At 38.6% G+C, this 18,046-nt stretch overlaps 1 protein-coding gene across 2 annotated transcripts in view; it reads right to left on the minus strand.

Moving 5' to 3' along the window:
* Nucleotides 1-18,046, minus strand: part of LOC126484611 (TM2 domain-containing protein almondex) — a 138,778-nt gene that overhangs the window by 59,047 nt on the left and 61,685 nt on the right. For both annotated transcript variants that reach the window (XM_050108190.1, XM_050108189.1), the window contains exon 3: nt 7,905-8,051. In XM_050108190.1, coding sequence (XP_049964147.1) covers nt 7,905-8,051 — 147 coding nt within the window. The remainder of the gene's footprint in view (nt 1-7,904; nt 8,052-18,046) is intronic.

Raw genomic sequence — 18,046 nt, forward strand, 5'->3', positions numbered from 1 at the left:
CAGACTGAGGGGCAACCTCTGGAACAGGACAAGCAGCCATGTCAGGCCGAAGATCAGTATCAGCCTGAGACAGAGCCTGAAACCGGTTCGTCAGACAAACTGGAGAGGCCTTCCGTTCAGCCCTCCGGAATGTCTTTCGCCCCCTGCCACACCTTGAGACGACCTCCCACTCTACCACAGGTGAGGGATCAGCCTCAATGCGGGCAGTATCCCGGGCAACCACAGTCGTAGTCCGATCGGGGGATGCGTGGGACGAGCTGGCCGTCCCCGACAAACCCCCATCCGGAACCCCACTGTGATGCCCATTGGCAACAGCCTGAAGCTGTGTGACCGAAGCCAACACTGCCTGAAGCTGGGAGCGAAGGGATGCCAACTCAGCCTGCATCCGAACACAGCAGTTGCAGTCCCTATCCATGCTAAAAACTGTTGTGCAAAGAACGTCTGAACTAATCTACAGAGAGCGCAAACAAATCGACACAAAATTTAAATGGTTATTAAAGTACAAGATTGCCTAGTAAATGCAGTAATGCTGCTACTTGCACACTGCTGAAACACTGCTCAGCGGCGGAAGGAGACTACGCGATTTTACACTATTCAGGTACTAAAACGCGATGCTACAACTCTCAAATACTATAATACGCCCGAAATTTATGAATTAGACAATGCAAGTACCAAAAACACGCAAAGAAATTAAGAATTAAACTATGTAGCAAATGAGTGAGCTAGGAGTATACGACTTGCTGCTGCAGCTGCTTATCCAACGACGGCAGGGAGCACATCCAGCAGGATGTCATCACACTTCGAAACGAGAAGAATTTTTAGATAGGCTGCCACATGGATGATGCTGATGAGACACCAATTTGGTTTGATATGTCACGTAATTACATGACGGATGAGAAGAGGACAAAAAAAGTTACCGTCAAAATATCAGGGTGTGAAGAACAACACATAACTGTAACACTGGCAATCACAGCAGATGAATGCAAACTTCTCCCTTTCTACCTACAAACGTAACAGAAGCCCAAGGCCCCTAAAAATTAAAAGCTCTTCCCCGATGAAATTATATGAAATCAAGAAAAGGGATAGCTGACAAATTTTTAACACTCGACTGGCTCCAAAGTGTATGGGAACTCTGTCCTGGTGGGCTTTCCAAACTATCATCAATACTCTGTCTTGATGCATTTTGTGGTCATCTCACAGATGACGTAAAGAAGTTGATCCACTGTCTAACCAGTCACCTCCTTTCTATTCCTGGTGGAATGACTTACGTGTACAACCTCTGAACCTAAGTACATGTGAGACTTTCACAGATCACATTCAGGAACAGTACAAAAAATAGATATGTGAACTGAACTGTGAACTGAGTCTTGACAGGAAAAATTAAGCATGCTGCATCCACATATTTAACACTGGGTTTCTGGTGCCAGGAAAAGCATCGCAGCACCAATGATTGTAAAATCGTTCAAGAAACGTTGTATTTCAAATACTATGGACTGCAATGTTGACAATGTGCTCTGGAACAACACAGAGGATAATGGTAAGAAAAAAAATCAATCTGTTTCTAATGTAGACTCCTCCGAAGATACCAGTAATGATCACATCAGTGAATAATGATGAGTAATGCCTGTAATTTTGTTTGCATGTCATGTCAGTAATCAAGATAGGTGTTCCTTTTTAATAATGACTGTGGCATATAGCAACAGGTCACTTAAAAATTGTTGTTTTGGTTGTTCATGTCTACATCTACTGTTGTGTAAAATAATTTTAGCCTACCAGTGATCTGCCAGCAAACAGTTTTTTTATGATTTTAATTTTTAAAATTGGGGTGCGAATTATATTTGGTGGCACATTAGATTAGTGTAAATGTGGTAGCAGTATTAGTAGTAATAGATCATCTTAACCAGATTGCTCAGACTTAAGCAATAGATAGAACCTGCCAGCACATATGGCAATTTTATAATTTTTTGGATCTCCTCACATCTACAAACTGTATTGAGTGAGAGGTTTATCAAAATGATTACATGTGCAGTAACATTCTTCTTTTTAGTAATAAAAAGATTTCATTCTATGAATGCCTAGCAGTCTTGAGTTATGGCGCAACTAATTAGAAAAGAAATGCAATGTTCTGTAACTGGGAAAGCAAAAACATACATATAAATTGGCTCAGGGGTGGAGTGAAAATGTGACTTAATGCGAAGGCTAAAGAATAGCAATGCTGATAGCTAATCATGTCAAGATGGTGAATACTTTGTGCAACCTAGCTTTATGCTTGCTGGTGCTGCTGATAATTGTTGTTGTTGTTGGTGGTGGTGGTGGTGGTTGTGGTCGTGGTGGTATCAGGGGATTCAACAGCATGGATATGAGACCCCTTCTGGAACATTGATGTATGCATTTAGTGAGGTGAAAAAAGTTTTTCCTCACATGCATCCTTCTTGGGACAATGGGTCATGGACACATAGTGAAGACTATTCTGCAGCGTCTGTGTTTTATGGTGTACTATGCTGAGTCCTCCAGACACGCATGCATGGCAGAAGGAATGACACTGCTATGATCTAGAGCTGTTTGAAATAGAATAAATGTATTCACAACAGACTTCAGCTGCACAATTTATTGGCGAAGTGTAAATTTGTGCCGGACTGCGCTGAGAACCCGAATCATAGCGGTGTCTGTTCCAACAGACTTGCATGCAAGCAGGCAGGACATAGACACACAGTGACATATGGAGGTTTGGGTCAGTCCAAGAGGTGTGCTTGGATGGCCGAAGTTGTTAAGACGACATCTCACGTAGTTAAGGTGACATTTCACGTACAGCAGGTAACTTGGGTTCGCGTTCCAGTCTGGGACAAATTTTCACGTATCACCAATAAATTGCGCAGCTGAAGTCTAATTAATAGTGTTTGCAATTGTGTATACATTTCTTCTGCATTCTGGAGACTGAAAGACTGTCTGGCAATGACTACACAGATAGCAGTTGCCTACCAATATATTAAAATGGACGATCAAATCAAACAATAGAAACTCTGTGATGGAATGTAGCAATATTATGTAAAGGATAGTTGCTACTCACCTTATAGTTGAGATACTGAGTCACAGATAGGCACAACAAAAAGACTGTCAGAAAGTGAGCTTTTGGCCAACAAGGTCTTCATCAAAAATATACATGAGTGCTTGTGTGTGTATTGTCTGTTTTCGACAAAGACCTTGTTGGCCAAAAGCTCACTTTCTGACAGTCTTTAAGTTGCGCCTATCTGCGACTCAGCATCTCTGCTATACGGTGAGTAGCATCTATCCTTTTCATAAAATGGATAATAAAAATCAGGAATAAATATGTGCACGTATACAAGCATGTTAGCAGTTTTTCCTCATGCTTTAATAAAACTATAATAAAATAATCACCAAAAAATACTAAATAAACCAAATATTATACGAAGAAAGTGCTGAAGCTTAGTTCCTGGTACATGTGGCTGGCTGCCAGCTAACCAAAAACGGCAACGAGCCAGCCATTGTGTGAACAAATGAAAGGTGGTTAAAAGTTCTGCATGTGGATCTTAAATTGTTTAAATAAAAACCTGAGTCCATTAAAAATATATACGTAAGAGAAATACGCAGTCAAAATTGTAAAACTACGATTCAGACAAAAATAGCTAGTTTGATCACCATTATCATGGTTTTCAGTCCAAAAACATGTTCAGCATAGCTCTACAAGCTAGTCTACCTGTGCAAGCTGCCTCATCTCAGCACAACTACTCCAACACACATCCATTTGAACCTGCTCATTTTATTCAAGTTTTGGTCTCACTGTACAATTTTTACTCTCTACACTTCCCTCCATTTCTTGCTGCCTTAGGATATGCCCTATCAAATGATCCCTTCTTTTAGTCAAGTTATGCCATAAATCTCTTTTCTTCCCAAATCTGGTTCAGTACCTCATCATCTGTTATTCGATCTACCCATCAAATCTTCAAGCTCCTAATATTAAATAGGATTCTATTGTGAAAGTGTGTCGGTATTACATTTATAAGTTAACGTGCTTGACTGTGCCGCTAAAGACAAACAAAATTAATTCTCATTTCAGTTTTTTGCCAGAATTATTTGCCTGACAAAAAAGCGACACAGAAGCAATTTTTAGGAAATTTATTTTTTACTGGCTGGCTTTCCATGATAGGGGGCACATTTTTTTCAAGATATAAGCAATAAACTGACCAAAAACAGGCTTCTCACTTTCTTTTGTAGTTTTATCCTCGATATTTTATCACTTGTTTTGACAGCAAGCCACAAATTTGTTTTCAGCATCCCAAAAAACAAAGAGCAATCAAGCTCTAAGGTTTTGATTAAATTTCAGTCCTTTCTACTGTACACTACAGGGTTAGGGATATAGTACATTGCTGACACTAATTCGTGCAATGGATGGTGACAATAGGCCTCAGTTCTATTTCAATGGCTATGTATAGGCACTGGCCTGGAAGCCCTCTATTCGTTACATGTCCACATTTTCCCATAAAAATACAACACCACTCAAGCTATCATTAAAGTAAGAAAACAAAATTTTTCTGTCTTGTGCGCACTTTATTATTTCTTCTTTTGACTATGCATTTCAGCTAGCCTTCGTTACGGTATATGTCATGAAGCAATACGTAAAATCATGAGAGATACAATTCTTTGCACATTACAGGATTTTTTTGAGAAATATCCACGGAACACAAATTATTTCAGTAAGTCACAGGACAGTATGTGCTCACAATCACATGGTGGACAAGAAGTCTCTGTAACCCCTAGTATCGAATGCTAATTGATTTGATTTGTTTTAATGAAGTACTGTACTCACATGTAAAGTGTCCAATATGTCGGAATGTCCCCCATCACACTGTAAACACATTTCCATATGCTCCACGTTCTTCTTGACATATTTTTCCGCATGTCTGGTGTTACAGTGCAAAATGCATTTTCAACAGCACTGCACAGTTCTTTTTTTGTAGTGTAATAATGTGCAGATAAAAGCACCTTAATGATGTCCCATAATGAGTTATCACGTGTGGTGGGGTCAGGACTTCTTGGTGGCGATTTCAAGGGAGCTGGTGTTGCTGATGAATCGCAACCTATCCCTAGTGCTGAAAAATGTCCATTTAGGAACTTGTACACTGCAAGGAGGTGCTCCAACTTGCTGCAATCATATGCATCCTGTGAGGCTCCTTTCCTCAAGCGGAAGTATTAACCACGTTTGTAACATGTGCAAATAAATCACAGTCCCTCCAAAAAAGTATGGTCAACCAGAGTTTGTGATGTAATTGCTGCCCATATCATTAAGTGAGGCATGTTCCTTTCAACTCGACTGTGTAATGAGGACTCTCTTTGACCCAAGTGACAACATTTCTAGCAAATAAGCTACGATAAATGTCCATGTGTCCAATAACTCGTTTACAAACATTGACTCAAAAGGTATGACCTTACAGTCTTTTTTCATATCAACTTTCATTGTTGTCCTCAGTATACTGTGTTCCAGAATACTTTTACATGTCAACTTAATAGAAAACTGTTCAATCAAAGCAGAGACTCTGGCACAGGCTACTTCTCATGTCTTCTTCCTTCCACTCTACAGCCTGTCTTTAACACTGCCAAAAGTAAAAGCACGTCTTTCCCAATCAAGAAGTGTTGCCTTTCATGGTTGCGCCTTACTAAATCTTTCCTGGAATGCTCCCATAATCTGTCTCATTATCGGCTCTTTGTGTTGTCGTACACCCACACAAATTTGTCACTAAGTGCTCCTCAATAATGTAACTATGATTGCTCACATCTGCCACAGATACAAATTAAAACTCAACTGCGACTGCAGAAACATGTAAACATACATGAATTTCAACAGTTAATAAAAAGCAACATACTACCAACCTGCAAACAACATTTGATACAAAACAGGGGTTACTGGGTTATGGGGAGCTCTCATTCACACTGTATATGAGTAATACATGTACCAAGTATGTTATGTCAATATAATGGATATGTATATGTTTGTGTGAGGTGAAGGTGCATACTGGTTGTGATAAAGTAAGTCACAGTATGATATGTGTTCACAATCACAGGGTGTAGAAGAAGGCCCCCCTAACCCCTAGTACATTTATTAATCAGCTGCCATCAGGTGGCACTCAACACACAATAAAAGTGCATGATTGAAGACTGGCAAGTGGGCACATGAATAAAATGTAAATGGGGTTAAAAACGTACTTTCCATTTTTGTTAATATGTTAAGTAATCTTTAAAATAACAAATCCATATGGATCAATACATTTGCATCTGTATATCTCTCTTGAGATTTTAACAAACTTTATGTAATACACAATTTGCATAATGTATCGCAACTCGCACTACAATACTGCAGCACCAAATTCAAAGCTGCAGAAAACAATCAGCGACAGAATATAATAAAAAGCAATGACACAACTATAGGAAAATGACTCCAAGGCAACCAGTGTGTAATCCATGTGGAGTTAATAAAAGTAAGATAGAGATGAAGGGGCTGGTTTGCCAAGCTGTCAAATGCCATAACCAATCATAAAAGATGTCAAAAAACGAATTTTTACTAAAATCATTCTGCCTGTTTATCACTCACTGTGTCTGCCTTTTTCTATGGGGGCATATCTCAAGTTTTTCCAAATTACTGTGTACAAAGTCTTTAGGTGCTACATACAGGATTTTGAAGATTTCTGTAGTAAGGTCGAGACTGTGTTTCTCAGAACTTAAATGGTTCTTGTTGGACTCTTACATGTGCTTCCTATATCTTGTTGCAAAATTCAAACCACTTCGGCCTACATAAAATTTACTGCATTCCCTGCATTTGAGTTTTGTCACTACATTTCATTATATTCAGTTGCTGACTGTTTTCTGCTGTTGTTGGGCTCCACAACGTCTCTCATGTTGGTCTGCAGTCTTGCATTTGGTGGTGCATCATTGTTCTGTAAGCTGTCAGACATTATACAAATCATACATTATGTAAAGTTTGTTAAAATCTCGTGAAAGTCATATAGATGCACATGTATTACTCCATATGAATTTTTTGTTTTAATGATTATTTAAAATATTAACTAAAATGAAAGTATATCTTTCGCAAAATTTATATTTTGGTCATGTTTGCACTTATCAATCATCAGTCAAATAGAGTGCCCCATTATTCTGTCTTGAGTACCATCCTGACGGTGGCCGAACAACTGACCTTTTTACCAGTGACTGTATCACCACCAATATGAACCTGCACTTTGTATGAATATGTTCTATTTGACGATATACATTCTACTGATATTTTGAAATTTTTGCTATGTATTACTCATGTACAAATATAGAAATGTACATTATTTATTGTGAGCACTTCTTATTCTGAGATTTACTGAAATAATGTATTTACCATGGATAATTCTCTTCTTGTGAAAAATATTTTGTAATGTGCAAAGATCTGTATATATCATGGTTTTACATTTTGTTCCATGACAGATCTGATGATGACAGCTAGCCTAAACACATAATCAAAATAAGAAATAATTAAGTGCGGCCAAGAAAGAAAAATTTTGTGCTTGTGCATGATTATGGCCACTGACCCACACAATGATGTCCTGTGTGCTATATCATTATAGTCATTCATACCACAAAAATACATATGTGACATCATATAAAAGGTATCACACGAAGTAACGCTCCACAAGAACATTGCCACCACTATGTTGTGGGGTATCTTACTTTTTCATAACAATGATTTCATTTAATTACTCAGTGTCACTAGAAAGCAAACATAGAATTGTATACAAAGTTACAGCAAAACCATATTACAAAAGAATTCTGAAATCAGGGAAGCATTTTAGCAACTTCGTATACAACCAATGCATGAATTCTGTAAATTTAAACATTTTGTAGGAACTTACATTACTGATGCAGTCAACATTTTCTTTTGGCCTGCAGGTAACATTCACTTTCTCTCCATAAATACAGGAATTATAGTCAAATGGTTCACAGTCAATACAAGCTCCACCTAATTTTGTACACTCAACATTGGATGGACAATCTTCTGCCTAGGGAACAGAGATATTAATTAAAAATAAAACTGAATAGCAAGAAATACAATTTATATCTATAAATAAGAAATTAAGATTGAAAACTACACTTTGATAAAAGGTAGTCACAAATATTCAAATCAAAATAACTCTAGAAGAAGAAAAAAATATTAAACATGATTAATATTGAGTGTTTAAGAATTGGATTTTACAAAACTGGAAGTAAAAGAAAACATACAAGGAAGACAAGTTGAACACTGGTGGCAAAGACAGCAGGAAAACACTATCATTCACAATTTCATATTAAGAAATGTGTCTTACAAGTAAAACAAGAGCTAGGGTACTGAAGATGTGCATGTGCACATGCACACACAGGGTGATTATGTGATGAAGTTAAAAACTTTCAGGGGTGAGGGAGATAGGTAAATCTATCAATTTGATGTAACGGACCTGGTCCGGAAATGACTGAGCTGAAAGTAATGAGTGAAAATCTTTCTCATACCGGTGATAGTGGACCTCTTCTACTGTGAACTCTGCTTTCCAAATTATGGGAGAAGGTAGTACGGACCAAAGCAACAAAAAATGTGCAATAAATATGGGCTCTAAAGTGCAAACCTTAAGGGGGGGATGTAATGGAAAATGTAAACATTTACTATAAAAAATCATTACAGCCACATTTATTAAAGTACAAATCTAAAATTTTGCAAGTGTAAAGCAAAAGAGGTGTGTTTTTAACATAAAAATATAATAAAATACGCAGGATTAATATTTTGCCAAAAATCTAATTTTTAATTTTTTATTGTCTTTTATAAAAAGTCATAACTCAAATTCTAATCATTCAATTAATCTGAGAATTTTATTGTAGTTTCCTGAGAAGGTTATAAGACCACTGAATTGCAGTTATTAATTTATGGTACAAATTGTATCATTAACAGCATTTTTAATTTTTCACATTCAAAATTAACTTTTTTTTCTACACACAATCATCTAAAAATCAGAATGTAATTGCAGGCTCTTGTATTTTGTCGTTCCAGGGAGACAGCAACATGTTGCGAACAGTTCCTGAAAATTTCATTGCATTAGCGCATATACTTTTTGAGAAAAGACTTCTAATAATGTAAAAAATGTAAAACAGAGAAAATGAGGTTCAAAGATTTTCTTCTCATTCTTTTACATGTAATAAGCTTACCTCAATTTTAAAATCCTCCATACTGATACTCCTCAGCCGCCAGGTTTCTCTTCTCTCCTCTTCGAATCCGCCTGGCGCGTGTTTGCAGGTAAGACACTGTTAGCCTTCTTGACCCTGCTCTCATCGATGGTGTAAAATGCTTTTGTTGTAATCACACCACGATCTATACCAACTCTCTTCAGCATTTCAATTCTGCCATTATTTCTGTTATTGTAATATAAAACTACATCATAGATACCTATTTTGAGTACTTCAAGTCCATAGAATGTCCTTTTTGAGGATCTAATCCAAATTATTGAGGCTTTCATTTGCATTTTATGTCTTTCCATGAAGACACTTCCTCAATAAATCAGGGTTTGCAAGAAACCTGAATGTGGGCTTAATTGCATTCATAACAGGTTCTGGTGATGAGTGTTTATGTGAATACATCTTATTTCTGTTGTGGAACTTACACCAACCGTCTTTCGGACACAGATTGTGCACTGGTGTTTGGTCAGTGGATAGTTTGTGGAAAAAACTGCCCACACAGCACACCTCATTCCCTCTAAATTGTGTTTGTTTTTCCTGATATCTCTCCCATAAAATAACTGAAGAGAAAAAGTTTCTTTCAGAGTAAGCCTGCCGTTTCCTCCTAGTGGTTTTCCATCCTCAAGTACTTCACCTTTCTTCTCTTTTAGCAAGCGATGAAGCTTACCACCTAGCCTCTTTTGGATGAGGCCAACACATTCCACCTTTCCTATTGTCGTATTGTACGAATCTTTATCTGTTACAGTTTGAAGAAAGAGGAGTCCCCATCACCAAAGTAGTTAGTATTAGTATATCTAACACCATACTGGTCCTCTAGAACACCCTCACAACTATACTAACTTCCATGAAAACCCCCCCCCCCCCCTGCACTTCAGCCACTATAATTTTTACAGCATGCTTTTCTTGCCACTGTTTCTCACTGTCTCAATTGTTGGACATTTTCCTTGTTGCACACTGGTGGCAGTATTTAGACATAATTTCTACATCTAAAGCTTCACCTGAGTCAATACCAATAACAGATGCAACTCCATACAGAGATGCATGACCCCTTTTCATCTAGGTCCCATTTACATACACTCACAGGTCAGTAACATTTGTAGGAGATTCACTGTCGTGAATATCCACCCCAGGATCTATTTCTTTTTGGTTTCTTTCCACCAATTTCTCCACTGCTTTCTTCATAGAAACTTGGGCATACAGCATCAGACATTTCTTTATTTATTTTTTCAAACCTTGCACGAAAATCACCAACTTCCCTGCCACGGCCACGGCATCTCTGAGCATATGCTAATTTTTCATGAACATGAAAACTTTATAGCCCGGCAGAGAAGCTCTAAATCAATAACTCTGAATCCAGTAGAATCCATATCAATATCATTCACACACCTGTACAATTCTCCTGGCCCAAGTTTCGATGCTGAAGCTGAGAGTTTACGTTCTTCATTTCGAGCTGCTTCCTCTTTTTTGTTGGTAAACCGATTTCCATGAAACCTCCATTCCCTAAACACAGTTTTTCCACCACCCATTATGCAAAAAGCTTGACTTCCACGTAAAGGTTTGTGAATTCAACCTTCCACCTACTAATGTGTGCTAGTATTGTCAAAACGTAAATAAACCAGATGCAAGAAAGTTTTCAGGCAAAGAAAAAGATGTCAGCCAGAGATATAGATGTTAGCCAAAGATATCAAAAGAAAATAGCCTTCACACTGACAAAAATTCCGCTGAAGCAAGCAATGTCGGAAAAGGTGGGTGTGGCCGCCAGTGCAGAGTTTATCAGTTTAACAATTTACAGACATTTCTAAAGCTGCTACCACGATAAAATTCATATACAACATAGATTAAACTGTGTAGATAAAAAAAAATTAAAATATTTTTGAAAAATCGATTTTTTGGACCAAAATCGATTACATCCCCCCTTAACATTTTGAGGACCGGCACCTTAGGCACACACTCGGTATAGTGGACTGGCCATTTTTGGAGTTTTCTTAAATGTCACTGGCATGTTTCTATTTACGAAATCTTGAAACAAAAAACATTATGAAAGAACAGAGTTTAAGGTTTATTTTAAACATTTATTTTAATTATATTGGTTGATGACAAAATTAATAACAACAAACACAAAATGTATGAATTCGGTTTCACAAAAAAATGTGTTTTTAGTTTTGAGTAAATTCACAGGTAATTAATTAGCTTCAGTGTGGAAGATTCTGAAGCATTCTGGCATGCAGAGTGGTACATTGCAGTCTGGACACCACCAGCTGGTTTCCTTCCTACCCGCTTTACCACTAGATTTTTTTGTCTTCTCAGAGCAAACTTTACACACACTAGTTGGACACTCCTCCTTCTCAGTGGCTGGAATTTTTTCTGCAAAGTGTCATCCTAAAAGTCTGTTACTGTGAGCTTGACTTGCCAAATTTGTACCTTTGTGAATCAGTCCTTCACCAATTTGTCGTAGAAAAGTGGCAAAATGGCAGCCCTTTCTTTGAGCAAGAGTCCTCGTTTCCCAACATAAGACAAATGCATCTGTTGCAGCCATTATAAGCATATGGAAGAACAATTTAGTCCACCACTTCATCTGTTCCCTCATAAATGCTAGTAAGAAATCATCTGATCACTCCTGTTGACCCCCGTTTTGTAAATATTATAGCCAAGAATGGCATCTGGTTTTGATTTTACTTTGACCTTTTATGAACAGACGGGTCAGAGCTGGTCATTTTGTGCACATTGGACAGGCATAGTACATCTCTTGTGTCTTTCCACTTCAAACAAAGCAGATGATTCCTCCTCATTGACACAAGACTCATACCTTTTCAGCATTTTGGAAACAATTTCATTTGGTAGTTCTTTGCAGTTAGTCATGCATGTACCTACTGCTTTCGTTTTATGCTGTCTCAGAAAATCGAATACTGCTGGTGAACTATAAAATATATACATGTAAACAGTGTGGTCTTTTCCAGGTAATCTGCTACCAACCTCTCAAATAATGGTATTATGGAGTTGTCTTATGTTCCTTTCCTGGCATATACCTCCAGTGTAAGAACATAACCAGTTTTGGAATCGCACACAATAAACATCTTGATTCCATACTCATCAGGTTTCGTTTTTACGTAAACCCAAAATGCCACTCTTACATGAAAACCACACATGACTTCATTAATAGTGAGGTTTTCTAATGGGTAAAATGATTTCTGTGATTCTAATAAGAATCCCCCCATGAATCATGGATCCTCCCCCCATGAACCATGGACCTTGCCGTTGGTGGGGAGGCTTGCGGGCCTCAACGATACAGATAGCCGTACCGTAGGTGCAACCACAATGGAGGGGTATCTGTTGAGAGGCCAGACAAACATGTGGTTCCTGAAGAGGGACAGCAGCCTTTTCAGTAGTTGCAGGGGCAACAGTCTGGATGATTGACTGATTTGACCTTGTAACACTAACCAAGACAGCCTTGATGTGCTGGTACTGCGAACGGCTGAAAGCAAGGGGAAACTACAGCCGTAATTTTTCCCGACGGCATGCAGCTTTACTGTATGGTTAAATGATGATGGCGTCCTCTTGGGTAAAATATTCCGGAGGTAAAATAGTCCCCCATTCGGATCTCCGGGCGGGGACTACTCAAGAGGACGTCGTTATCAGGAGAAAGAAAACTGGCATTCTACGGATCGGAGCGTGGAATGTCAGATCCCTTAATCGGGCAGGTAGGTTAGAAAATTTGAAAAGGGAAATGGATAGGTTAAAGTTAGATATAGTGGGAATTAGTGAAGTTCGGTGGCAGGAGTAACAAGACTTCTGGTCAGGTAAATACAGGGTTATAAATACAAAATCAAATAGGGGTAATGCGGGAGTAGGTTCAATACTGAAGGTTCAAGAATCATAAAAGAAGGTTGTATACATGGAAGAATCCTGGAGATACTAAAAGGTATCAGATAGATTATATAATGGTAAGACAGAGATTTAGGAACCAGGTCTTAAATTGTAGGACATTTCCAGGGGCAGATGTGGACTCTGACCACAATCTATTGGTTATGAACTGTAGTTTAAAACTGAAGAAATTGCAAAAAGGTGGGAATTTGAGATGGGACCTGGATAAACTGACTAAACCAGAGGTTGTACAGAGTTTCAGGGACAGCATAAGAAAACAATTGACAGGAATGGGAGAAAGAAATACAGTAGAAGACGAATGGGTAGCTCTGAGGGATGAAGTAGTGGAGGCAGCAGAGGATCAAGTAGGTAAAAAGACAAGGGCTAGTAGAAATCCTTGGGTAACAGAAGAAATATTGAATTTAATTGATGAAAGGAGAAAATATAAAAATGCAGTAAATGAAGCAGGCAAAAAGGATTACAAACGTCTCAAAAATGAGATCGACAGGAAGTGCAAAATGGCTAAGCAGGGATGTCTAGAGGACAAATGTAAGGATGTAGAGGCTTATCTCACGAGGGGTAAGATAGATACAGCCTACAGGAAAATTAAAGATACCTTTGGAGAAAAGAGAGCCACTTGTATGAATATCAAGGGCTCAGATGGAAACCCAGTTCTAAGCAAAGAAGGGAAAGCAGAAAGGTGGGAGGAGTATATAGAGGGTCTATACAAGGGCGATGTACTTGAGGACAATATTATGGAAATGGAAGAGGATGTAGATGAAGATGAAATGGGAGATACGATGCTGCATGAAGAGTTTGACAGAGCACTGAAAGACCTGAGTCAAAACAAGGCCCCGGGAGTAGACAACATTCCATTGGAACTACTGACGGCCTTGGGTGAGCCAGTCCTGACAAAACTCTACCATCTGGTGAGCAAGATGTACGAGACAGGCGAAATACCCTCAGACTTAAAGAATAATATAATAATCCCAATCCCAAAGAAAGCAGGTGTTGACAGATGTGAAAATTACCGAACTATCAGTTTAATAAGTCACAGCTGCAAAATACTAATGCGAATTCTTTACAGACGAATGGAAAAACTGGTAGAAGCCGACCTCGGCGAAGATCAGTTTGGATTCCATAGAAATATTGGAACACGTGAGGCAATACTGACCTTACTACTTATCTTAGAAAATAGATTAAGGAAAGGCAAACCTACATTTCTAGCATTTGTAGACTGAGAGAAAGCTTTTGACAATGTTGACTGGAATACTCTCTTTCAAATTCTAAAGGTGGCAGGGGTAAAATACAGGGAGCGAAAGGCTATTTACAATTTGTACAGAAACCAGATGGCAGTTATAAGAGTCGAGGGGTATGAAAGGGAAGCAGTGGTTGGGAAGGGAGTGAGACAGGGTTTTAGCCTATCCCCGATGTTATTCAATCTGTATATTGAACAAGCAGTAAAGGAAACAAAAGAAAAATTCGGAGTAGGTATTAAAGTGCATGGAGAAGAAATAAAAACTTCGAGGTTCGCCAATGACATTGTAATTATGTCAAGAGACAGCAAAGGACTTGGAAGAGCAGTTGTATGGAATGGACAGTGTCTTGAAAGGAGGATATAAGATGAACATCAACAAAAGCAAAACAAGGATAATGGAATGTAGTCTAATTAAGTCGGGTGATGCTGAGGGAATTAGATTAGGAAATGAGGCACTTAAAGTAGTAAAGGAGTCTTGCTATTTGGGGAGCAAAATAACTGATGATGGTCAAAGTAGAGGGGATATAGAATGTAGACTGGCAATGGCAAGGAAAGCGTTTCTGAAGAAGAGAAATTTGTTAACTTCGAGTATAGATTTAAGTGTCAGGAAGTCGTTTCTGAAAGTATTTGTATGGAGTGTAGCCATGTATGGAAGTGAAACATGGACAATAACTAGTTTAGACAAGAAGAGAATAGAAGCTTTAAAAATGTGGTGCTACAGAAGAATGCTGAAGATTAGATGGGCAGATCATGTAACTAATGAGGAGGTATTGAATAGGATTGGGGAGAAGAGAAGTTTGTGGCACAACTTGACTAGAAGAAGGGATCGGTTGGTAGGACATGTCCTGAGGGATCACAAATTTAGCATTGGAGGGCAGCGTGGAGGGTAAAAATCGTAGAGGGAGACCAAGAGATGAATACACTAAGCAGATTCAGAAGGATGTAGGTTGCATTAGGTACTGGGAGATGAAGGAGCTTGCACAGGATAGATTAGCATGGAGAGCTGCATGAAACCAGTCTCAGGACTGAAGACCACAACAACAACAATAAGAAATAATCCAGGATTGGCCTGATTTTATGCATGGGGTCACACTGAGGTTGACTTTTCAGAACGTAAGTTGCATTGTAATTCAAATGCAGGTTTGATAATATTGCCTTGAATCTGTTTCTGGCCATAACAGAAACATGGGAGACCAGTAACCTGTCAATTTTGGTTTTTTCACAGTGCGCATGTGGACAAATATGCCAAAAAACAAATACATTTGATGCAGCTTTACTCCCACCCACAAATTACAAAAACTGTGAGGCTTTATCCTACAAGCTGCTCCAGCCTAATTCGCCATCAGAGGTTTTTTGCGTGAAATTCGTTGCCTCTTTGTTGGAGGTAAAGACAGCTGTGTTGCAGCTGACGCCTGCGTTGTTGAGGATGTACTTTGTTCAGTAAACATCGGCTGCACACATGCAAGCTCATCAGATTCCTCTGCAAGATAGACAAGATGAACAGAAATAAATTTTCTGCTAACTGAAGCAACTCAAGCAATATAAGTCGTAATAATAATACTGAAGGAAGATTGCACTAGAGAGCTCCTTACCTGTATCTGAATCCTCTTCATTCTCTTCATATTCAGACATTTCTTACTCAAAACCAGAATTGTCCGATTCTTTTTCTAAGGCTTCTAAAATTTCTTTCTTACTCAGAAAATGTGACACATTTGAGAGAAAAATTAACAAGAAACAGCAAGCAGTAACGACAACATTTGAAGCTCATGGCTACACCCATGCACAATGGCACAGCGTGTCACGGAATCTACTATGCTTATCTTACAGTTTGTTTTGACACAGTTCTAACACCAGAACACAGAGGGGAGCAGCAGTCAATGAACACATAGGCAGCATTACCACAGTAGCCTGCCTGCTTCTGGATGGCTAATAATCTGTGAACGGCCTGCAACAGCTGCCCAAGCTATACTCGGGTGCGGTCGTTTTGAAGCAATTCTGTGGCCCGACCTACGCTCGGGCTTGGTCACCAAAGTGTTAAGAACTACGAGCATTTGTTCATTAGAAGAGCTGTATTCACAGTAGCAAGGATGAACAAATGCTTAGCTCCTAAGGTATGCACTTCAGAGCTCATATTTACTGAACATTTTTTATTGTTTTGGTCCATACCGCCTCCTCCCAAAATTTGGAAAGCAAAGAGCTTGCAGTATTAAAGGTCCACAGACAGAGGTATCAGCAGATTTTTGCACATAACTTCCAACTCTGTTGTTTTTGAACCAGGGTCCCTTACCTCAAATTGATAGTTTTACCTCCATCATCCATGAAAGTTTGTAACACCTTCATGGAATCAACCTGTAGATACATATAAATACAAATACTGCTCAACGCATCTTTCATGCAATGTCCAGCAAAAAAATTAAATTTCAAAGCGGAATTTTGCATGTTAATTTGACAGAGGGGGCCCATATCAATCCAGTACAATATTTGTTTTAGCTATGGATATTAACAGTGACAGTAACACACAAAGAATATGAAGTATTCCTGCAGTGACAGCACTGCCCTGGCCTGCACTGACTGCCCTCATCATGTGGCAGTGCTACTCAGTCACAGCCTATCCTTCATGTTGTACTCTCGCTGTTCACAAATACTGATAAAACGAATATCACACTAGACTAATTTCAAACTGCTCAAGCAAAGGGACACATAAAACTCTGGTTTAAAAATGTTCTTGTCTGTGATAGGAAATGAACTAAAACCTTCTGCTGATGTTAGGTGTTGCATGAAAGACGCAATGAACAGTTTTTGTTTGGGCTGACTCCAGCTACACATTGCAAAAATGGAATTGCAAATATCTGCTAAAACATGGGAGAAAATGTGCTAGCCAACTCTTGAGAAGGACACACTGTATGTATGTGTGTGTGTGTGTGTGTGTGTGTGTGGAGGGGAAGCCGAAGGGGGGGGGGGCAGAGGGGAGGGAGGTGAAGAGGTGGCAGGGCACATTGACTTGCGACCCTGAGTAATATATTTTTACATAACATTAATTTTTATCCCTTGTCCATTGTCATTTTGCCCATTCCAAACATTTTAGAATCTTCTTGCCATCTTAAGCTGTTGCATATTGCTTTCAATATTCATTCAATTTTTCACTTTGATGTCTGGTAAACGAAGTGTATTTCATCTAACTGCATGGAGTGTATAAACACAGTGTCACAAATTACCTTGTTTGTTAATAGTGAAAAAAAAAACAATTCCTTGAAAATGCATAGAAAACGAAGAATAATTGAATCATTCATTCACACATCTAATTCTGTAAATCCCAACATGGAGGAGTGCCTTCACAGCTATGAAATCTACTAACTCTGATTATTATGGAAATTATTTTTAAATTATTTTGTGTGTGTTAATGCATACTGGGAGAAAACAGCTGATTCAGATTTCAGCAGGAAAAAATGAATCAGTAGTAATTTATTATTGTTGTTGTTGTTCTGATCTTCAGTCCAGAGACTGGTTTGAAGCAGCTCTCCATGCTACTCTATCCTATACAAATTATGAGGTGAACCCTCTTCTAACCTACAGATACCACATATAAAAATAAAAAAAGCTGTATTATTCCAGATTAAATTCACTGAACATGCCTTAAAGTAAATGGTGAAACATGTCTACAGTGAGTACGAATATAGA

This window comes from Schistocerca serialis, chromosome 6 (genome assembly GCF_023864345.2).
Source record: "Schistocerca serialis cubense isolate TAMUIC-IGC-003099 chromosome 6, iqSchSeri2.2, whole genome shotgun sequence".
NCBI classification, from domain to species: Eukaryota; Metazoa; Arthropoda; class Insecta; order Orthoptera; family Acrididae; genus Schistocerca; species Schistocerca serialis.